Genomic DNA, 19729 nt, shown 5'->3' on the forward strand with positions numbered 1-19729 from the left:
TAACAGCCATGTTTTCTGCAGGAAATTTAATGAAAAAATATTTGTAGCAAGAAATGTATTATTTCATGTAGTGCTGCCTTTTTTAAATAAATGTCCACAACTGAATTTATATTTTCCAAGTCTCTTCTTTTCCACTGAATGTTTTTACTGCTGCTAAACTAAATGTAAAGTATTTATATGTTGTAATTAAGCGGGAAAAAGCTGTAAATTGCAATTACAGTAAGTAACTAAAAAAGTTCATTACTATTAATTTACAGCGTTAACATTTTAAAGTGTAGTTAATGACTACATTTTCATTTTTGGCTGAACTGTTCCTTCAAAAAGAGCTGGAGACAACAGATCAGTGTGTTTAACCTTCCTCACATTAACAGAAACGTCATGTTTCCATCACGTTTTCCATCATTTGAGCTTCGACTGGAGCTCTTCTCATGTTTTCATCTCGTTGTGTAAACTCAACAGCAGAGCATCGACCACATTCATCTGATTTTCTTGACATTAATCTGATTTTCTTGACATTTTGGATGAAACCTCGGTGATCACAATGTTTAGGAGCTGTTGTCGTGCTCAGGCACAGCTGGATGACAGCGTCGTGCATCATAATAGTGTCATTAGCTGTAATCATCGAACATTATTGCTTTAACAAGTTGTTGACTCAGACTGGAGGAAATCCCAACAGTAGAAAGTCATCAAGCTGCCCTGATATCAGCTAGAAGTCCTGTGTTCGAGCCTTTAATGTCCAGCGAGCCTCGCCTTCCTCCGGTGACTAATTCCACCTGTTAGAACAAACAGCGGACGTGACACATTCCTGCAGCTCATCTCAGCTCAGTCATCCTGTGTGAGATCAGCTCATCGTCTGTTTCATTTTGAGGAGGAAAGCTGTGATCACACTGTTGTTCTTCAGTTTAAGGAGGAGTGTAACTAAGTGGATTTACTGGAATTCATTGTGCTTTCTTTTAACGTGACTCTCTGTTTCTACACGTCATTTATCTGAGAGCTTTAGGTGATAGCTTCTGCAGACTTTCACTCAAATATTCACATGGAGGGACTTTCCCTCTTACTGAGGTTATACACTACTTTACCATTTCTGACCCTGAACACTGCACATTTACATTAAAACAGAGTAAAACAGAAATATAGGCACTAAAGGAAGCAATTAAAAAGGAAAACCAAATTATATTTACAAGGAAGATCAGAAGTTTTCACAAACGAGGAAGTTGCTGCCATCTGAAGATGCAAAAAACAACAAACAATACTAATAAACAATTAAAAGATAATAAAAATAGAAATAGAAATGAAGAATAGATTAAGACAATAACGAACAAGATTTGAGTCATTCTACACTGTAAAAAAAAAGTAGTTATTTCACTGTTAACAAGCAATGACAAGCTTGTTGTTTGGAAAATTAATAGTTAATAAATATTGTGTAGTTCATTTATAAACATTATCTGGATGCCATTAGAGAGCTGCAGCTGATGTTTGTGACCTTTACAACTGATTTATGAACCATTTAGCTGTTTCTTACCAGTGAAATGACTTAAATTTAACATTTTTTAATGATGATTATTATAAAGTTAAAGTTCTTTACAGCAAAGAAATAAGTTTAATACATTTAAGTCAGAATTGTCTTTATTTGTTACTTTTCTTCTTCTTCTTCTGTTGGAATTTGAGTCCAATTTTCACGTATTTGCTGGCCCTGATATTATTTCCTCAACGATTATTGGTCCTGTCAAAATGCAGAGAAATGCAAATATTTCTACTAAAGCCTTTCATTTTTTTCTGGATGGACTGGTGGGGGTCGGGGGGCCATGAACCTCAGTATTTCTAAAATCCTGGCTACGGCCCTGCTGGTGTTATCCTCCTCAAGGCTAGCACCAGTAAACAGAAAAAGGTCAAAAGTCACTAGTTAAAATGTTAGAAAAGGAAGTCAATTTTCAGACATTGTGCCTTTCAAAAGTGGATGTTTCTGCAGAATGACCCTCTCTAAACATGTGATATGAGGCTTTATTAAAGTGTAACGTAACGTGTACGTAAACTCTGCTCTCAGTGTGTGTTTGTGAGCTTGTGTGTGACAAACATGCATGTGAACGTTGTACTCATGTCTTCATGTGAGCGTTTCCTCCCCACAGACAGAGATGGTGGAGGGGGGGGGGGGCGGTCACACAATGACTTCAGCTAGGAAACAGGCTAACGCAGGAAGGCCGCAGCACGGCAACGTACAATAGCTCATCACATGTGCTCCGCGTCGATTCCTCGGCGGCTGTCGAGCGCGGCCGCCGCACGGGAGGAAGTGCATGTTGTTGTTGTGAGCGAGCCTTTTCTCCTTTTCCCTGGTGGAGGGACAATGGAAGGAGACGGGGGAGGAGGAGGAGAGAGAAAGAAAAGGAGGGGAAATGTTTTTATTTATTCTTTTTAAAAGATGCAGGAAAACCAGAAAGAGACACGAGTCAAAGAATTAGTGTTGGTCGGCTCCTGTGGTGGAAGTACTGCACTGAAGTACAGCATTGAAGTACTTATACTTTACTTCAGTATTTGCATTTGATGCCACTTTTACTCCACTTCATCTTTACGACATTTTTAGTTACTTATACTATAAATTTGGCTCACTCAAGGTAACGGTGGAAGTATTTATTCGGTCACCTGTCACTATAACTCGGAAGGAAGTCACCAAACGAGACTTAACGTGACGTGAATTAAACCAAAACGTAACCTCGGCTGTGAGATTTTTTAAGCGTCTTTGACCGCAGGATGATTTGTGTTTACTCACCCACACAAGCCAGATTACTTTGCCGTACATTAGCAGAAAGCTAACGAGCAACAACACGCACAAGTTTAAATTCAGGTCAACTCTGACTGAACTCAGCACTCAGCAGAGACTCCGGTTCAGCAGTCAACGTTACAGAACATAAACACCCGACGATGGAGGTCACCTCAGCGGATCACTGCTGCAGTCGGGCTGATAAACAGGAGTGAAGATATCCTAAAAGTTAAAACTAATCTCTGAGCTCTCCTCCCGTCAGTAAACGTCTCTGGATCAGAGCAGAATCTGATGTGACTCGGGGTGTTTTTTCCTCCAGAAGGTCCGGATCTGCACCTGACTCCCTCCTTACAATGAATAACACTTGGCATGTGTTTTGTTTGTTGTGGTTTGATGGACAGAAATTACATATTGTGCATTCAAATGTTTGTTTTCAGTCCAAAGAGGTAAAATGATCCAATAAAAAACGCAACAATTAGCGAGAAATCCTTAAAAATCCTTCATTTTTTCTTGTTTCTCCCGTTAATCATCTGACGACCCTCCAGAGTTATCTGCTGTCCCTCTGGAGAAGCCCGACTACTGATACTTGTAGTGCATTTTTGCATTTATTTTTACTTTTGCTTGACTTTTAAGTATGTTCACATTGTCACGTTAGTATTTTTTTCTTGAGTAAAGTACCTGACGTTCTTCCACTGCTCTGGATACATGTTATTTGTTCTTTTCCCTGCATGAAGTCAATAATGTAGGTCAAAACACCAAGATGGAGATAACAGAGGACTCATTTTCATTCGTCGGACCAACGTTTGATGATTTCCAAGTGTTTAAAAAAAATCCTTAAGATGAGATATGAATGAGAGCAGGATGCTGAGGGAACCAGTGGGAGGAGGAAAAAGAAACGTGCAGGCCCAGAAATAATAAAACGAAACAAGGACAACAGGGAGGTTTTGTGTGTTATCTCTCTGATTGTCTCCACAGAGACAGGAAATGGTGCTGTTACACACAGGAAATGAGCCGATGGCAGAGATAAGGCGGGAAAATGGCTCCGGAAATCAAAACAACTCCGTTCCGATGCAGAAAAATTAAAGAAGTACGCCACTGAAAACGTTCCCCTACGAAGCGTCCGCAGCCTGATTACTCTCTCAGCATTTTGAGGTCACATGTCAGTGTGATGGCTTCAACACGCCTCAGGGCGGCATCGAGTGAACCGCTGCCTCCAGATGTCATATTGAAAAATCCCATTAACCTCCATGTTCAGTGACGTGTTAAGAAATGTGTTATTACCGTGTTAAATCTGTCTGAGTGGAGCACACGTGATGGAAACAACAGGTCAGAATAAACAGAAAACTCACAGAGGAAGTATTCAGATCCTTTACTTCAGTAATAGTACCAAAGTTACTCCTGCAAGTAAAAGTCCTGCATTAAAACAGTAAAGTATCTCATATATAATGCACATTAGTATGTAAGGTATGAGTACAAGTACATCATACGATGCAGCATGTAATCTGCAAAGTAACCAGTAACTAAAGTTGTTGTAATGGAGTAAAAATAACACAATCGCCCCCGAGATGTAGTGAAGTGGAAGCATAAAGTAGCAGAAAATGGAAAAACTCAAGTCAAGTACAAGTACCTCAAAGTTGTGCTGAAGTACAATACTTGAGTAAATGTACTTAGTTACATTAAATCACTGGGAATGAAAGGATTAATATCCACCTTATTCCTAGCTCCCATGATACCTTGCACGTTACGTTAAAGGTCAAGCTGTCTATAAACAATTGTCAGGTGCTCATGTAATTATTGAATGTCCCTTACAAGCATATTAAACCCAGAACAACACAGGAAACTCACTGTTACTTGTCTTATGCAGACGTTGGACTTGTAGGCTAAATGTCCTCAAGAGCAGCGTGGATGAAGCGTGGACTCTCTAATGAAGATACTTTGAGTCTACAAGCGTTTCCTGCCAGCTTGCGTGGATTACACCACTAAACTCCGGGTTATCATGTTGCATCTTTGACCTGGAGTACAAGCGGCTCATGTTAATCCCAGTTTATTACATCCGAGCCTTCCCCTCGCTGACGCCGCAGCCAGAAGCCAGAACTGAGCTGCGAGCGCCAGAAAGCGGGCCTGCAGAAGCACCGTGTGGCCATTGCACATGAATAAAGAGCAAGTACCGTGTTATGTTGTGTGTGTGCAGAGGTCACTGTGGCCCCCCTGAGATCTGAAGGAATCCGACTTGGTGATGTCGGGAGGGAAGGTCGCTCATTGTCTGAACCCTGCTGCCCCACCACCCATGCACAGGAAACAGAGTCGGTAATGGCACCCTGCTCCCTCCTCCAGTCCCACGCTCCCATCATTGTTTGCCTGCTGTCTCCTCCTCCTCCTCCCTCAGGTAGCTGCCAGCCCCGCAGCACCATATCTCACCAAACCTCCTGTGTTTTTTGGCCTGTTTTAGTTGTGTTTGAACCGCTCACTGTCTCCAACACTTGATCGACATGTCTGACTGTGCAGCAGCTGTTGGCTCGTGGCAACAGACTTTCACTCTTCCACGAAAAAAAGTCCACGTTGATTTTTCCATTAAGAAAAATGTATTAAACATAGTGATGCACAGAAGATTGTATATTTATTTTAACACAAACGTGATACCCAGTTCCTTCAGGCATGGCATCCCACACAGAGCCACACAATACTGCATTGTTGTTGGATATTTTTCCCTAAAACACTTGAGTTCCTACCAGGATGTGTGAGGGCACGATGCTGCATGTGTTCATGTGTACGCGATGTTACATAAATAAATACATCCAGAGGAACAGTGAAGTCTGTCTGCCGCTTGCTGCTTAAAATCTTAAAAAAGTCTTTCAGCATTGTGGTACGTAGCCATCAAGCAGATATTTTATTATCCTTTTACAGGATTTATGTTTTTAAAAAGATTAAAGTGGAAACGATAAAGACGTAGCAGAAGATGACACTTTTATTTCATTGACAGACGTTAGATTAGCTGGCTGGTAGATGCTTTTACCGGATTTTTTGGGATTATCGCTGTTTTTATGCAGTTGTAAACGCTCTGTCTGTATTTAAGCCTCCAAACTCTGTAAAAACATGTTTGTCTCTTGCTTAGAAAGTGCTTTATTTTATTTATCAGCCTATTAAATTATTATTATAAGATATTATTATTTTTAAATGTTCTTTGTTATACAGTTGATTAATTGTGTGCAGGTAGAACTACAGTAAAGATCATTTTTTATTATTTAATGATCATTTTGTTGATAAAATGTCAGACAGCAATGAATATAATTCACATTGAGCCCAAGGAAATGTCTTCAAATCTCCTCTGAAGACTCCAAACACTGAAGACACTGCTCAGGATGAGTTAGGGACATTTCAGTGTTTCACTTGGTTGTTTATTCTGTGACATATCTGAATTTACACACATTTAATTTGACTTTTATCGTATATTCAATGCACATTCATCTATTGGCACATATCCAAACACCCCTGACTCATTCTGATGAGTGTATATGATGAATATAAGCAACACATACTCACATTTAAGCATCTGGAACAACTGGATGAAGTGCAAGTGCAATTTTCTGTGGATGGACTCATCGATTATTTATTCTTCTTTCAGATTTAATGTTCACTATACTCTTCATTGTACACTGAGAGCCACATTCCTCGTCTGTGTGCTCACACTCGGCCATTAAAGCTGATTCTGATCGTCTGACTCATCAGCGCTGACTCATGTGTACAGATGTGTGCAGCTGTTGGATCAAAGCTGAATGAAGTGGAACAAACCAACATGCACCCACATCCCAAATACCCCTTATTCACTCTGATAAGTGTCTGTCAAGCAGATCTTTGTGCAGGAACAGAGCAACACTGCCACCACCTGGTGACTCACACGAGCTACACACAGTTTATTTCCCCCTCACACACACACACACACACACACAATAAGCATTGTGAGCGTGTCACAATGTGTGGACCAGTCTGCGTGCGCGAGTCTGGCGTCTGGATTACGCAGACAAAATGACAGAAAAGGTGTTTTCCTGTGTGGTTTAGATTAATTGCTGGTTTTTTTCTTTGGACGCTTCTCGTCGCTGCGGCGGTGAAACATCCTCCAGCCCGCGGTTAAAGGCGCCAGCAGCGGATCCAGACCCGCCTCTCTTCAGTCGGTCCGGACGCATTTTGTCTCCAACTGTGTGTCCGAGATGACGACGAACAGCAGGTACAAGAGCCGCGCGCCCCGGTCAGGTAAGCTGTCCCCCTCCCCCCCCCCACACACACCCAACACAGGTGATTAACGAGCCCTCCACGCGCGTCACAGCTGCTTTTTGTTAATTGATTAAGGGCATAAATCCACGTGATGTTTTCATTCTCTCCTCCGGATATCATCCTCATCCTCCTCCTGGGTCTGGATCTGCTCCACAACAACCGGCTGACCCGACTTGTCTCCCGGAATCCGGCGTCATGGCGCAGATGATGGAGAGGTAAGAGACAAGGTGTGTTAATGATGAGTAATTAATCCTACAAAATAAGAGCCGAGAGGATCTTCTTGTTCTGGTGGAGGTGGAGGTGGAGGTGGTGGTCAAGCTCCTTTGTCACTGCTGGTTTCATTCAGCTTCTATCCAACATCTGCACACATCTGCACAGAGTCACATCATCCGGAGGTTTATGTGTTGCTTGTATTCATCATAAATGCATCTCAGAATGGGTGAGGGGGTATTTGCATCTGCATGGATGTGCAATAAAAGTCAAATTAAATGTGTTGCATCATTAAAAAATCAGATATGTCACAGAAGAAACAGTCAAGAGAGAGAGTAAAATATCCCAGACTCATCCTGAGAGCGTACATATGATAGTAAACTGTGTTACTTTGGGCTTTTTGGGGGTTTATAATCACTGCTGTCTGACATTTTATAGACAAAATGACACTAAATGATAATAATATTGTCATGTAGTTGTAGCTGTGCACAAATAATCAGCTGTATTAAAAAAAAGGGCTTTTGCAGACAGTGCAGGAGAATTTAACGATCACAGACTCGTCCACAACTTTTATCTTAAATGCTTTGAGATGTATCCGGTTTTTGTCATAGATAATATTTTAGCCATATTCCAAATATTTTCCCCCGAAGATCAGCCAGATATATTTTGTATCTTTGGGTGACGTTCGTATAAATCCCTCGGTGGAAACATCACACAGCAGACCTGTCAGATCGTTTTATTAGGAGGCTGTTTAGTTTATTTAATCACATTTAAAGGTCAGATAGGGAGACGTCAGTGTCTGGTCCCTTGGCGCTCCATGAAAAGCTGGAACAAGATGACAGAGAATAACATTCATCGCTGATATGATCTGCTGACTGTTTTCTCCATGAATCACATGTGAAATGTCAGAAAATATGAAAAATGGGCTGTGAAATGTCCAAAAACTCCAAGCAGACACCTTCAGATGTCTTTTTATTGTGAGACCAACAGTCCAAAAATAAAAACAGAATCTAAAACACTGTAAATCCTCATACTGGGGAAGCTAAAGTCAGAATATTTGGGAGCTAGCCGACGTCTTTGCTAATAAAATGTGGGATTCATGCTCGTTCTTAGATTCATGTTGATGTGTGTTTTTAGACACATTGAAGAGACCAACAACGTATATGATCGTACACAATTGTTTTTATTTTTATCAGTTATAATTTATCTTTAATAACATGAAAATAAAGGTGTTTCTAGTCTGTCCGGACAGATATAAAACTTCATATAAACTTGAAAAAGGGTTTATTTTTAGTAGAGTTCAATACCGTAGATAAGTTTAGGAACACGGTGTGATAATATTCAAATTTCGTACGACGGTATACCTTGAAAAATGTTATGTCGCTGCAACCGTAGCTGTAAAAAGATGGATTTTTCCAACCTTAAAGCTCCTTAAGATCATATAATAGAGGAAAACTGTGTGTTTAGCTGGTTTCATGTGTAGAAGACTGAATGCACATCATCACTTAGAGTGGATGAATCAGAGCAGATACACTCGTGTATGTAACGTACAGCATCTCTTCGCTGTGAGCATCTTTATTTTCAGATATATATATCCCCAAAAAAATCCCACGAGCAGTTTCATAATGTTTGCCTTCATCCTGCTTCACAGCTTCTGTCTTTTTCATGCTGTCTTGGACAGCAGCAGCAGCAGCAGCAGCGGCAGCGCTGAGTCAGAGTCAGAGCCGCGGACGTAGACGCAGCGTGGTGTTAGCCAAGCCAGCGAGTCTGGATGTGTGTATTTCTGTGATACGTGTGTGGGCGTGACACAAACACCATCCACAGACAAAATGTCAATATGGAAGCAATACCAAAGCAAAGAGAGGAGAAGAAAAAACGCAACACCCCCACAACCTACATATGCACTCGCTGCACTACTTAGTCACTTCCCTGAGTAGTGGAGCTTTAATGCACTCTGCATTAGATTTGGTGTTTAAAAAAAAAGAAAGCTGGCAGTGGAAGTGTTCGGAAAAATCTAATGCATGATGGGAAGAGCTGTACTTTTATTTGACCGTGTCTACTTAGTTCACATCACGCACCATCTGCCTCCTTCAAGCCTCAGTTTTTATCCTCTTCCACTGTTGATTTAAGCCGTTTTCTGCTCTTTCCATGTGCTCAGATGAACATGTTTGCATCCCCACCCCCTCCTCCTCTTGTGCCAGTGGCCGCCTGCCATACTGTATTATGAATACTTGGGGGGACCTCGGGGCTTCAGTCTCAGTCTCTCTGCCACCCTCTCTTCAATAAAACATGAAAGGAATCATGGGAATGTCCTACTAACACGACTACGGCTGCTGCAGCACCGAGCTGACCCAGATCGGGCCGTGCGTCGGCTATTATGATACACAATAGCTGCTGCCCTCAATATAACTGCGTTTGATGGGGTCGAAAATGAGTTAGAACCTGTTTCTGATTCAAATAAATGTTTTTTTTTTAGATTTTTACTATCAGATTTATAAAACGAGGATTGTGTAATCTGTGTTAAGTCACTTGAGCCACTCGAGAAGGTGCATGAAGTCACATCTTTTTTGGACTTTTGCTGAAAATCTGACCGCATAAAGAAAATCCACAGTCCAGCAGCATTAAAAAAACTACAAAAATCATCCACAGGCGACCGAGAGAGACGGGAGAGGTATTAAATTGCAACAAATCCTTAAGAGAAACAGCATCTAAATGAATTTACTTCTGGGGTGTTGCAGCCTGGTCTCATTCCCAGCGTGTCACACATGGCAGCCTGGTCATAGGACTTATGCCTCTAAGACTTATGCAGCAACTTGTACTCCTTCTGTACTTTCTGCTGAGTCACTACAACTAATTTGATATTATTTTGTGTCTTTGTGTGATTGTTTGTTTTCTAGGAAAAAGACTACGTTGGTTTTGCGACGCTGCCCAACCAGGTGCACAGGAAGTCTGTGAAGAAAGGGTTCGACTTCACCCTCATGGTGGCAGGTGAGTGTTGCTACGCCCTGCAATCTTTCCGACGTAGCATGGCACAAGCGGAGATGATGATGCTAACGCTAAAACTCCCATGATTGGTTGAAGCTGACTTAAATGTTTTTTCAGCAGTTTTCTTTTTAAATGAGAATCCTTTCATAGCGGTCACAACGCTCAGGCTTCATATGCTATGATATCGTGCTAAAAGTCTAGATGCTAATGCTAACGTTGCGTATCCAAGCTAAAAGTCGATATCCTCACTGGTTGATGATTCATGTAGAAGACACTGAAATAAAATAGCAGTACTGTTCCTGTACTTTGTCCCAATTATTGTACAGTAAAGATAAACACATAATATACGTGTTATTAATTTCATCATAACCTTTTGAATGGTTTGGATGTTTAACTTACAATAGAAAAAACTCCTAGAGGTCAGATAAATGCTTTAATTTAACTGCATGTTTCACTTTTACAAGAGAAAATAACTTAAGGATGAGAAATAAGATGAGTTTGGTCAAATTAAGGCTGTTTAATACAAGTTTGTCTGTAGTCGCAGTAGAGCAGATGACCCAAACCCAACACAGAGCAGGACAGAGCCGGTAACGTTAGCTTAAACTCCGATATAGCATTTGTACCTTCTTAACTCAGACAGTCCTGACAAGGGATTTAAAAAAAAAATGAAAACCCTACAAAATAATGTAGTGAGTGAATGTTTTCCTTGTTGCTTTAATTTGGAAATTACCCCCAAGTTACACTGTCGGTAGTTAGCCTGACACGCTAACGTTAGCAGAGCAGATAAACACACATTTTTGATCCATTCATTGCACTTTCGCCCTTGAATTCTTGTTTCATAAAGGCTGTATCTCTCATAATAGAGCACCCATGAGCGCCACGTCTGCATGTGGATCAAATCCAAAGCTCGTCTTCACACTCGAAGGACTCAGATCCACGCAGGATGTCCTCGTCGTGAGGCAGCTCCACCACCACACCTCCGCACCAGCTCAGTCTTCACAAGTTTCACGCGCTATGTGAAAATGTGTCGCTCTGTTTAAATGTTAATGAGGAAGAAGACAGTCACAAAATCTCTCCTCCAAAATATTATTTAATTACACTCACCCATTAAGCGCCCATTATAACGACAGCTGGATTGATTTTGCTCTTGTGACTCGATGTGATAATTGAGTTAAGTTTATAAAAGTGTGTCTCAGTCTGGAGTGTGTCTGGGTGGAGGAGGAGGCGTTCAGGGACGTTCAGCACTGTGTAATGTATGTGAGGCTTTTATATGAGACAGTCTGCTTTGGCTTTTTTGCTCAACACTTTGTAGGAAGCAACTTGTTTGGGAAGACGATGCCAAGACGTCGGCTTTTGATTTGATAATTCATCATCATTTATTTGTTTGATTTATGTTTTGTATTATTAATCTGAAGGTGCAACATGTAATGAGTCACCCAAGCTGTCTGATGAATGTAAAAGTGCAGTATTTCTCTTTTTAAAATGTCGTGCAGGAGAAGGAGAAACACCTCGGGCATCAAACAATCAATCAATCAGTTAATAGAGAAAATAATCAGCAGTCATCCATAATGAAAATGATTAGTTGCAGAGGTGAGTTGTTGTCCTCCCTCCATCTCTGACTCATGTTTCCACCGTCGTCTTCCTGCAATAACTCATTTCTTGTGAGATTTTAGAGCGAGACTGAGGGACTGAGAGTGTTTCTGGTGACAACATGGATCTAATTAAATAACAAAAAGGTTTTTCTCTGTAGGATTTGTTTCATATTGTTGGACCGATTGGGCCCAGGTTTTAAAACTACCTGTATTTCCCTGTGAATACTTCTTCCACCACGTTCCCCGTGAACAGTGACACGATCTTTAAGTGTAAAGTTGTTGTAATGCCCCTTTAATGAAACTACATGTGTGTTTCTGTGTGTTACAGGTGAGTCTGGTTTGGGTAAATCCACCCTGGTGAACAGCCTCTTCCTCACTGATCTGCACAAAGACAGGAAACTGCTCAATGCAGAAGGTGAGTCACCGAACCGACCAGATGTTTCTCCGATGACGACGAGACGGACGCCGTTAAATATCTCTTTGACCTGCAGAGCGAATCAATCAGACGGTGGAGATCACCAAGCACACGGTGGACATCGAGGAGAAGGGCGTGAAGCTCAAACTGACCATCGTGGACACGCCGGGGTTTGGAGACGCTGTCAACAACACTGAGTGGTGAGTTCCTACAGCTTAAAGATAACAGATACCACTTCACTGTATCTGACCTGTTTCCTTTCAGCTGCGTCGCTCTGTGTTTTCACCCACACAGTAAATAAAAGCTCTGCAGTTCCTACACTCAACAAGAAAATGAAAGAAATGGCTTCTTTGCTTATAAACACCGGCTGTACTACGACTGAAACGTCTTCAAGAAACTGACACACGTCCAGTTGCTGACGATATATCACTTATTATTATTATTTTATTGTTTTCATTAGTTATTAATCTGCCAACTGTGTTCTTAATTAATCGTTTGGTCTTTAACCTGTCAGATATTTGATATAAACAACAGTTCATCCTGTTTATATCACAATTAAAGGGCAACTCCAACAATTTTACACCTAGTTTAAAGCCTTTTGTGGCTCAAGAGGAAGTAATATGATAAATTACCTCCAGTGAGTTGCATTGTGGGTAATGTAGGCGACAGATTTTGAAAAGCCCGTTGGACTCATTTTAAAAACAAATGATGAAAATTGACACAGCAGAACAAGAAGATAGCACCTTTTTTTATTCCACACATTCGTCTTCCTTTTCAAATCCTGACGCCTACATTACCCACAATGCAACTTAGCCACCGAGTGACATCACTGGAGGCAATTCCCCTGGAGCCACAAGTTTATATTTAAATGTAATTTAAATATAAAAGATGGATTTTACCATCATAGGAGACAAAGAAAACCAGCAAATCGACACATTTGAGAAGCAGGAACCGTTGATTTTTAGGCTTTTCTGTTAAAAAATGAAAAAAACCACGACTGCAGCTCAAAATTATGTTCATTATTAATAAATCTGCTTATTATTTTTCTCAATTAATCATTGGATCTATGAGCTGGTTCAAGATTATGTTTCCAAGTGTCTAAAGGAAGTTTTCCTAATCTTAACTTTTTAATTTTAACCCAAATTATAACTTTCCTTCGACCTCACCGATGTAAACATTATCACATCATAACACAGATTTATCCATCAACAGCTTTTGAGACAGCCAGTGTTTCGTTACGTTACGCCTCCGCAGCTTCAGCATGACCTGGATCCAGATTTCAGATTATCCATCGCTGCATCTTTTTCTTCGACCTGCTTCGTCTGCTCAAGCTGTCGTTTTCCTTTCTGTCCAGAGCCGCAGTATTGATTCGATTTCATCAGGACATTAATTATATTTCACTCACTCTCACCGTCCCTGTTGTGTCGACGTGTTATCGATCTGTTTTGTTTGTGAAGCGATTTTTAACTTCCTGCTTTATAATTCTTTCCCTTCTGTAGTGTTTTACATTAACAGAGGAAAGTGATTTTCTGACAAGGTTTCTGCAGGATATTTAAATAAATAAGATGGTTGTTTACATGATTTCAGCCTCGGTAAGCTAACAAAATGATCCAAAAGCCTCTGATTTGGTGAGATAATAGTAAAAAAAATGATGGTTTAACAGCTTCTTCTTGGATCGGGTTCAGTTTTCTGGCTGTTCTGTGTTTTAAATGCCTCCTTGCGTGTTTTCTAATTAACTAGATGAGTCGTTTCCAAAAGGAGAGTAAATATCAGTCTGTGCTCAGTTTTGCATCCTGCTGTTTGAAAACTGCACACTTCAGCAGCGACACCTTCATCGCCCGCTGTTTTTCCGACCAATGCAGCGTGACAGCTGGCGCACAGCTGCTCATCAGCAGTGGGTGAGGGTGCTTGACAAGGCTGATGTTGAATATTAATTACTCAAGGTTAATCATGGGATGAGTATCAACACTGGACGCGCTTTTGAAGGCATTCAGCCACTTGGTGAGAGTTAAATGAGAAGACTTGAAACCACTCTTAGCCTGAAGAGCTAGCTTAAAAGTTCAGATATACACCTCCACACCACAACTCATTAATTAACCAGCTGTATCTTCATTGTTTGCGACTTGTTCTTTATGTTTTGTAGCTGGCGGGCAGTGACGGACTACATCAACCTGCAGTTCGAACAGTACTTCAGAGACGAGAGCGGACTGAACAGGAAGAACATCCAGGACAACAGGGTGCACTGCTGCCTCTACTTCATCCCTCCGTTTGGACACGGGTAATACAACACAGCACGCACACATCATCACATCTTATGCACGCGTGCCATTTATGTTCATGCATGTTTTAAAAAGTTCATGTGCTCCTGTAGGCTTCGTCCAGTTGATATCGAGTTCATGAAGGCCCTGCAGGATAAAGTTAACGTTGTTCCCCTCATCGCTAAGGCCGACTGCCTCACTCCCTCCGAGATAAAGAAACTCAAAGAGCGGGTAAGACGGCTAATGTACAACCACATACATTTAGATTACATAAATAATAATCCTCGGACACCAGATGTATGGGACACGATGTAAAATTCCCTTTTAGTTGTAGCAGCTTTATACTGCGTGCAATAAAAAGCTGGATTGATGCACCAACCTTTCCATCTGTGCAGCATCTCTTCTTGCTGCTGGACGTTCGGTGTTTGTAATTCATATTTCTGCACTGAATTAAGTGAAATCAGAGCAGAAGGAGAAGCAGTTGAGAAGTCTGCAGAGAAGCATTGAACCTCAGCGTTAGATTTGGGTTCAGTTTCAGTTAATTTTAGTGTCGGGTGACTCATGCGTCCCTCCACAGAGATTTATCTGGACTGAGTTGTAAAGGTTTTTATAGGGCAGTGACTTGTCTGTGTGTCTGTGTGTGTGTGTGTGTGTTTACTGTTATCCATCACATCTCTTATGTGTGTGTTGTCCTTTTAGCTGAGGGAGGAGATAGATAAGTACGGGATAAAGATCTACCAGTTCCCTGACTGCGACTCTGATGAGGACGAGGAGCTCAAACGACAAGATAAAGAGCTGAAGGTGAGCTCGACTCTGGTCTAAAGCACGCAGTTTAGTATTTCTGATTGTTTTGCAGGGGTGGACGTACATACTTAGTGCTGAATGGTTCCTCTGCTGCTTCATTTTGTGATTCAGGAGAGCATCCCCTTCGCAGTGATCGGCAGCAACACCGTGGTCGAAGCTCGAGGTCAGCGAGTGAGAGGGCGGCTCTACCCGTGGGGCATCGTGGAGGGTAAGAAACGTCCCCGTGGCTGTCTAACAACCCGACTCCCCTGCAGCCATTTTTGAGATTCCAGTTACCACGACAACGCTAATTGTCATTGACGACCGGGCCTGATGTTAATCTCTTCCTGTTTGCCAGTGGAGAACCCGTCCCACTGCGACTTCGTGAAGCTGAGGACGTTTCTGATCAGAACCCACATGCACGACCTGAAGGACATCACCAGCGACTGTCACTATGAGAACTACAGAGCTCAGTGCATCCAGACCATGACCAGGTGTGTGTATATATATATATGTTCAGAAACAAACTTTATTGACATTTTTTACGTCTTTATTGTATTTCACTGTGAATAAATCTGACACTTTAACGATGTTTACTGCTCAGAAAGTTTGACAGGAAGAGATCGCTGGAGAGATTTTCAGTCCTTGGCAGCAGCAGTGGATGTAAACAGTAAACTTAATTTGTATTGACGGCGCGGTTGTTCTGCCAACAGCGGAGGAGTGAGGGAGGTGACGAAGTACAGTTTCCAATGAAGAAAACATCTTTAGCTCTTCTCGAATTTAAGCTCCTCGCAGGCTTCTGTAAGTTTAACTCATGAAGATAAACAACAAGGAAATGTCAGACCTTTTTATGGAGCTTTATATTTAGTTTCAGCTCGTTCTTTATCTCTCCAGCTCTCAGCTTTACTGTTTTGGTTAACTCCGATTGATCGGCCACTGATCGTTATCAGCCAATATTTGTTCTACATAGTGTGATCGGTCGTCTCTATAAAGGCTGATTAAAAGAGCCAGTCAGAAAACCATGCGAGACAGTTTCTCTACACGCTGCTTAAATGTGTTTAAAGCAGACAATTGCTTGGCAAATGCAGGCCCGAGAGTTTCTGTTCAGAGGATCACAAAGTGTTAAAAACAGTGAACTGAAGTTAATGTGTACAGTCTGGAGGTAAAAGTACTTTGAGTTTGGAGTTACAGACACTTTACATCAGTGTAAATTGTATCAATCTTCTGTTAGAGACTAAAGTAAGCAGGTACAAGCAGTGACCAGGTGGTGGCGTCGTGGCTTCAGGACACAAAGACCTCAGCAAGAAGACTGAAACAACTGAGAGTGACACAAAATTCTGCATCCTATTTATTTATATTTATTAGTTCAAGTTATTTCTTTGAATTGAGCACAAAAACAACTATTTCTTTCATCAACATTTTAATTTAATTAATAATAAAGTAAAGAAACATTATTGCTCCCAGCAATCTGTGACTGGCCCCCAAAACACTGATCAGACTATCCATACTCTCACCGCTCTCAACATTGTTTTCATCTGCAGCAGGAAGCTGTTTTCAAAGAAAAAGCTGTAAAAAAAACTCTGTTCAGCAGCAAACAGATACAGTTTGCAGAGAGTAGGTCATGAAGAGCCAGAGGAGTTTCCCTCAGGAGTTGGTGGAGACCAAAGACCGAGCTAAAAGAGGGTAAATATATAAGCATGCCTCAGATGTACATTTCCTGTATTCGGCGCCCCCCAGTGGTAGAATCAGGGAAGACACTGGTGACACTGACATGAATGGCCTATATTCGACCAGTTCTCACTTGTGATTGTCTCATTTAGCTGCTGCAAATGCAATTAGACTCATTTAATAGATGTTATAATCACATCATAAAGGTTTTGAAAGAATCCAAACTTTCTCGTTTCACAGTTTCATGACCGAGGATTCATTTTCTGGTCTCTGCAAGCTGCTTTCTCACACCGCAGTGAAACAAAAGAAAACCACTGCGGCTCGCTCGCTGTTGTCATCCGTCATGTTTATCTCTTAAATCCTACAGCAAGATGAACGCAGATAAGCGGGTGGAGAGCCCCATCCCACTGCTGCCGATATCCACGCCAGACGTGGAGACGGAGAAAATCATCAAAATGAAAGATGAAGAAGTGAGTGTGGAAATACCTCGACTCCACAATGAACCTCTAATACTGAATAATGTATCGCAGGAGGCATTACATAACAAAGATGCTGATGTGGAATGATGACCCATATATGTGTTTATTACATAAGCCGTGTCTTATCATCCTCTTGTTCTCTTGTCATTATCTTTGCTCCCTCTGCAGCTGAAGAGGATGCAGCAGATGCTTCAGAAGATGCAGCAGCAGATGCACGATCAGGACCTGTGACTATAACCTCATGTTGCATCCCGGTGCAACATGATGTTATTTAAGATGGATAAAAGTCAAAAACATAGCTCAGACTTAAACCTTCAGGGGATGAGATGAAGGAATGGTTTTGCAGTTACAGTCGATGTTTCACCTGATTCTGAATAAACAACCCGTCACAGAGAATGACAGCATGCTGGGATGATATGTATTTTGATTATAATTTAAACGTTTTTGGCATTTATATAAACTTTCATAGACTTTTTTTTTTTAATGCAGTCATTAGCCAAGTGAGTCTACATGTAGTGAGGCAATAGAGAGTAGATCGCACTTTGTTAGCTGTAGGTCAACGGTAGATTTACGAGCGTGTTTTTCTACTTGAAATACTAAATGAGACAAATGCACCAAACCCTCGATTCATTTAGTAGTTTATGCACTGATTGTTTGGGCACCTGCTGTGTGTGTTGAGTGACGCCTGGATGGAAAAGTCTCTGATGGTTTGAAGCTTTGGTTTTAGTGGCATCTGCAGTTTGTTGCTGGTATACCACTGGTGGTTTGTGGTATGTGACTTTGATACAGCAATTTACAAAGTGCTCCACAAGAGATGTAAAAACAGATAACGTACAATAACACACAAATATTAGAGATTAAAACTAAGAAAATTAAAATAAAACACAGTTCAAGAACAAAATAAACTCTTTGTTTATTGTATTTAAGTACAAATTTGAGGTATTTGAGGTATTTATTGTTCAATTCCAGCACATTTCAGAGGCAAACATTGTACTTTATACTCCACTACATTTGTTATTAGTTACTTTTCAAATATCAGTTTTTCATACCCTTTCTGTCCATCTTAGATTTTAGTTTTATATTCTTTATTTTGCACATTTAAAAGAAAATATATACACAAATAACAAGGATGGAAAATAATATGCAGAAAGAGGGCGAAAACCCACCTACAGTTACAGAAAATGCATAATTAACCTACAGAAAGTAATTTGAATGCATTAAAAGATTGTAAACTTGTGGCTAAGCTGCATTGTGGGTAATGTAGTCTAGCCTCCGGAGATGTCACCTTTTTTATTCTACACATTCTTCTTCCTTTTTAAAACATCGTGCCTACATTACCCACAATGCAACTACGCAACTGGGGGGCAATTTTTCAGATTTCACACAGCTTCCTCTGCATACACACTTAAATGTGTAAAATTGGTGGAGTTGCCATTTAATTCTGACAAAATGCCAATCGACATGTTAGAATATGTGATTTTTAAAATAAATGTACGATTTTGAGCTGATTTGTGAGAGAAATGAGGTAAAATCTCAGAAATTGTGGTCGCAAATCAGTCAGTTTGTTGTTTCTATGACCAAAAACCTGAGTCAACATTCACAGAGATGTAGGAACAATAATCCCACAGTGTGACAGCTGATACAACCCACAGCGACTCATAATGTAGGAGTGCTTATTCCACTATATCAACAGCGATGCACCATCAGCCTCTTTCAAACCTCGGCGCTGCTGTGTGTGAGTGTGTGTGTGCTCATGCATACATTTTCTCTGACTACGAGGAGTTTCTTCTCAGCATAGTGAAGCCATGATAATACATACATACATCAGACAATCTCGTCCTTGTATATAAAAACCTTTAATCATTTCTTTGAGGCAAAGTGTTGCAGTTTACAATCATAACTGAACATCACAGAGGGAAGAAGCTTGTAAAAACAATCCTGTGTACAGTTCACCGATTACATTTTGAGAGCATGTGTTTTTTTTTTTAGTTTGTGTGTATAATATTAATATATAACAATCAGTATTTCTCACTAATCCCATAGCTGTTACGTATGTTACAAGATGTTGTACACAAGCCTGTTGCAGATCCTCGTTCAGTATTTAACACTCTCCTGTACCTGCAGAGTCACAATTGAAGTAAGTTCCCAATAATTTATTAGCTTTAGAATAATAATAATAATAGTAATAATAACCTTTGTTTGTAGCACTTTTCAAAAACAGTGTTATGGAGTGCTTTAAAATGAGAAATAAAATGTTTTGTTTTCATCTAAAAGTGTTTGTCTTCTTTTGGGCGATAATAAACTTTTAACCAGGA

General features: G+C 40.7%; 1 protein-coding gene across 2 annotated transcripts; it reads left to right on the forward strand.

Moving 5' to 3' along the window:
- Positions 1-6680: 6680 nt before the first annotated feature.
- septin5b (septin 5b) lies at positions 6681-19729 on the forward strand. 2 transcript variants are annotated; one of them, XM_084382966.1, is made up of 12 exons: positions 6681-7003; positions 7229-7251; positions 10132-10222; positions 12140-12226; positions 12303-12426; positions 14370-14504; positions 14598-14715; positions 15184-15285; positions 15400-15496; positions 15626-15761; positions 17303-17405; positions 17583-19729. In XM_084382966.1, exons 1-12 carry the CDS (start codon positions 6961-6963, stop codon positions 17643-17645), a joined length of 1122 nt encoding a protein of 373 aa, XP_084239092.1. In that variant the 5' UTR covers positions 6681-6960; the 3' UTR covers positions 17646-19729. The 2 variants fall into 2 exon arrangements, with proteins under 2 accessions (XP_084239092.1, XP_084239093.1); XM_084382967.1 differs by having other exon boundaries at positions 7229-7239.

This window comes from Pagrus pagrus (assembly GCF_965226575.1).
Source record: "Pagrus pagrus genome assembly, chromosome: 19".
Taxonomy (NCBI): Eukaryota; Metazoa; Chordata; class Actinopteri; order Spariformes; family Sparidae; genus Pagrus; species Pagrus pagrus.

Bases quoted from the DNA above. Each gene is read 5' to 3' on its own strand.
- septin5b (XM_084382966.1), top strand. From the start codon at position 6,961: ATGACGACGAACAGCAGGTACAAGAGCCGCGCGCCCCGGTCAG. The intron at 10,223-12,139 runs GTGAGTGTTGCT...TGTGTGTTACAG, and splicing joins CTTCACCCTCATGGTGGCAG to GTGAGTCTGGTTTGGGTAAA. The intron at 14,716-15,183 runs GTAAGACGGCTA...TTGTCCTTTTAG, and splicing joins TAAAGAAACTCAAAGAGCGG to CTGAGGGAGGAGATAGATAA.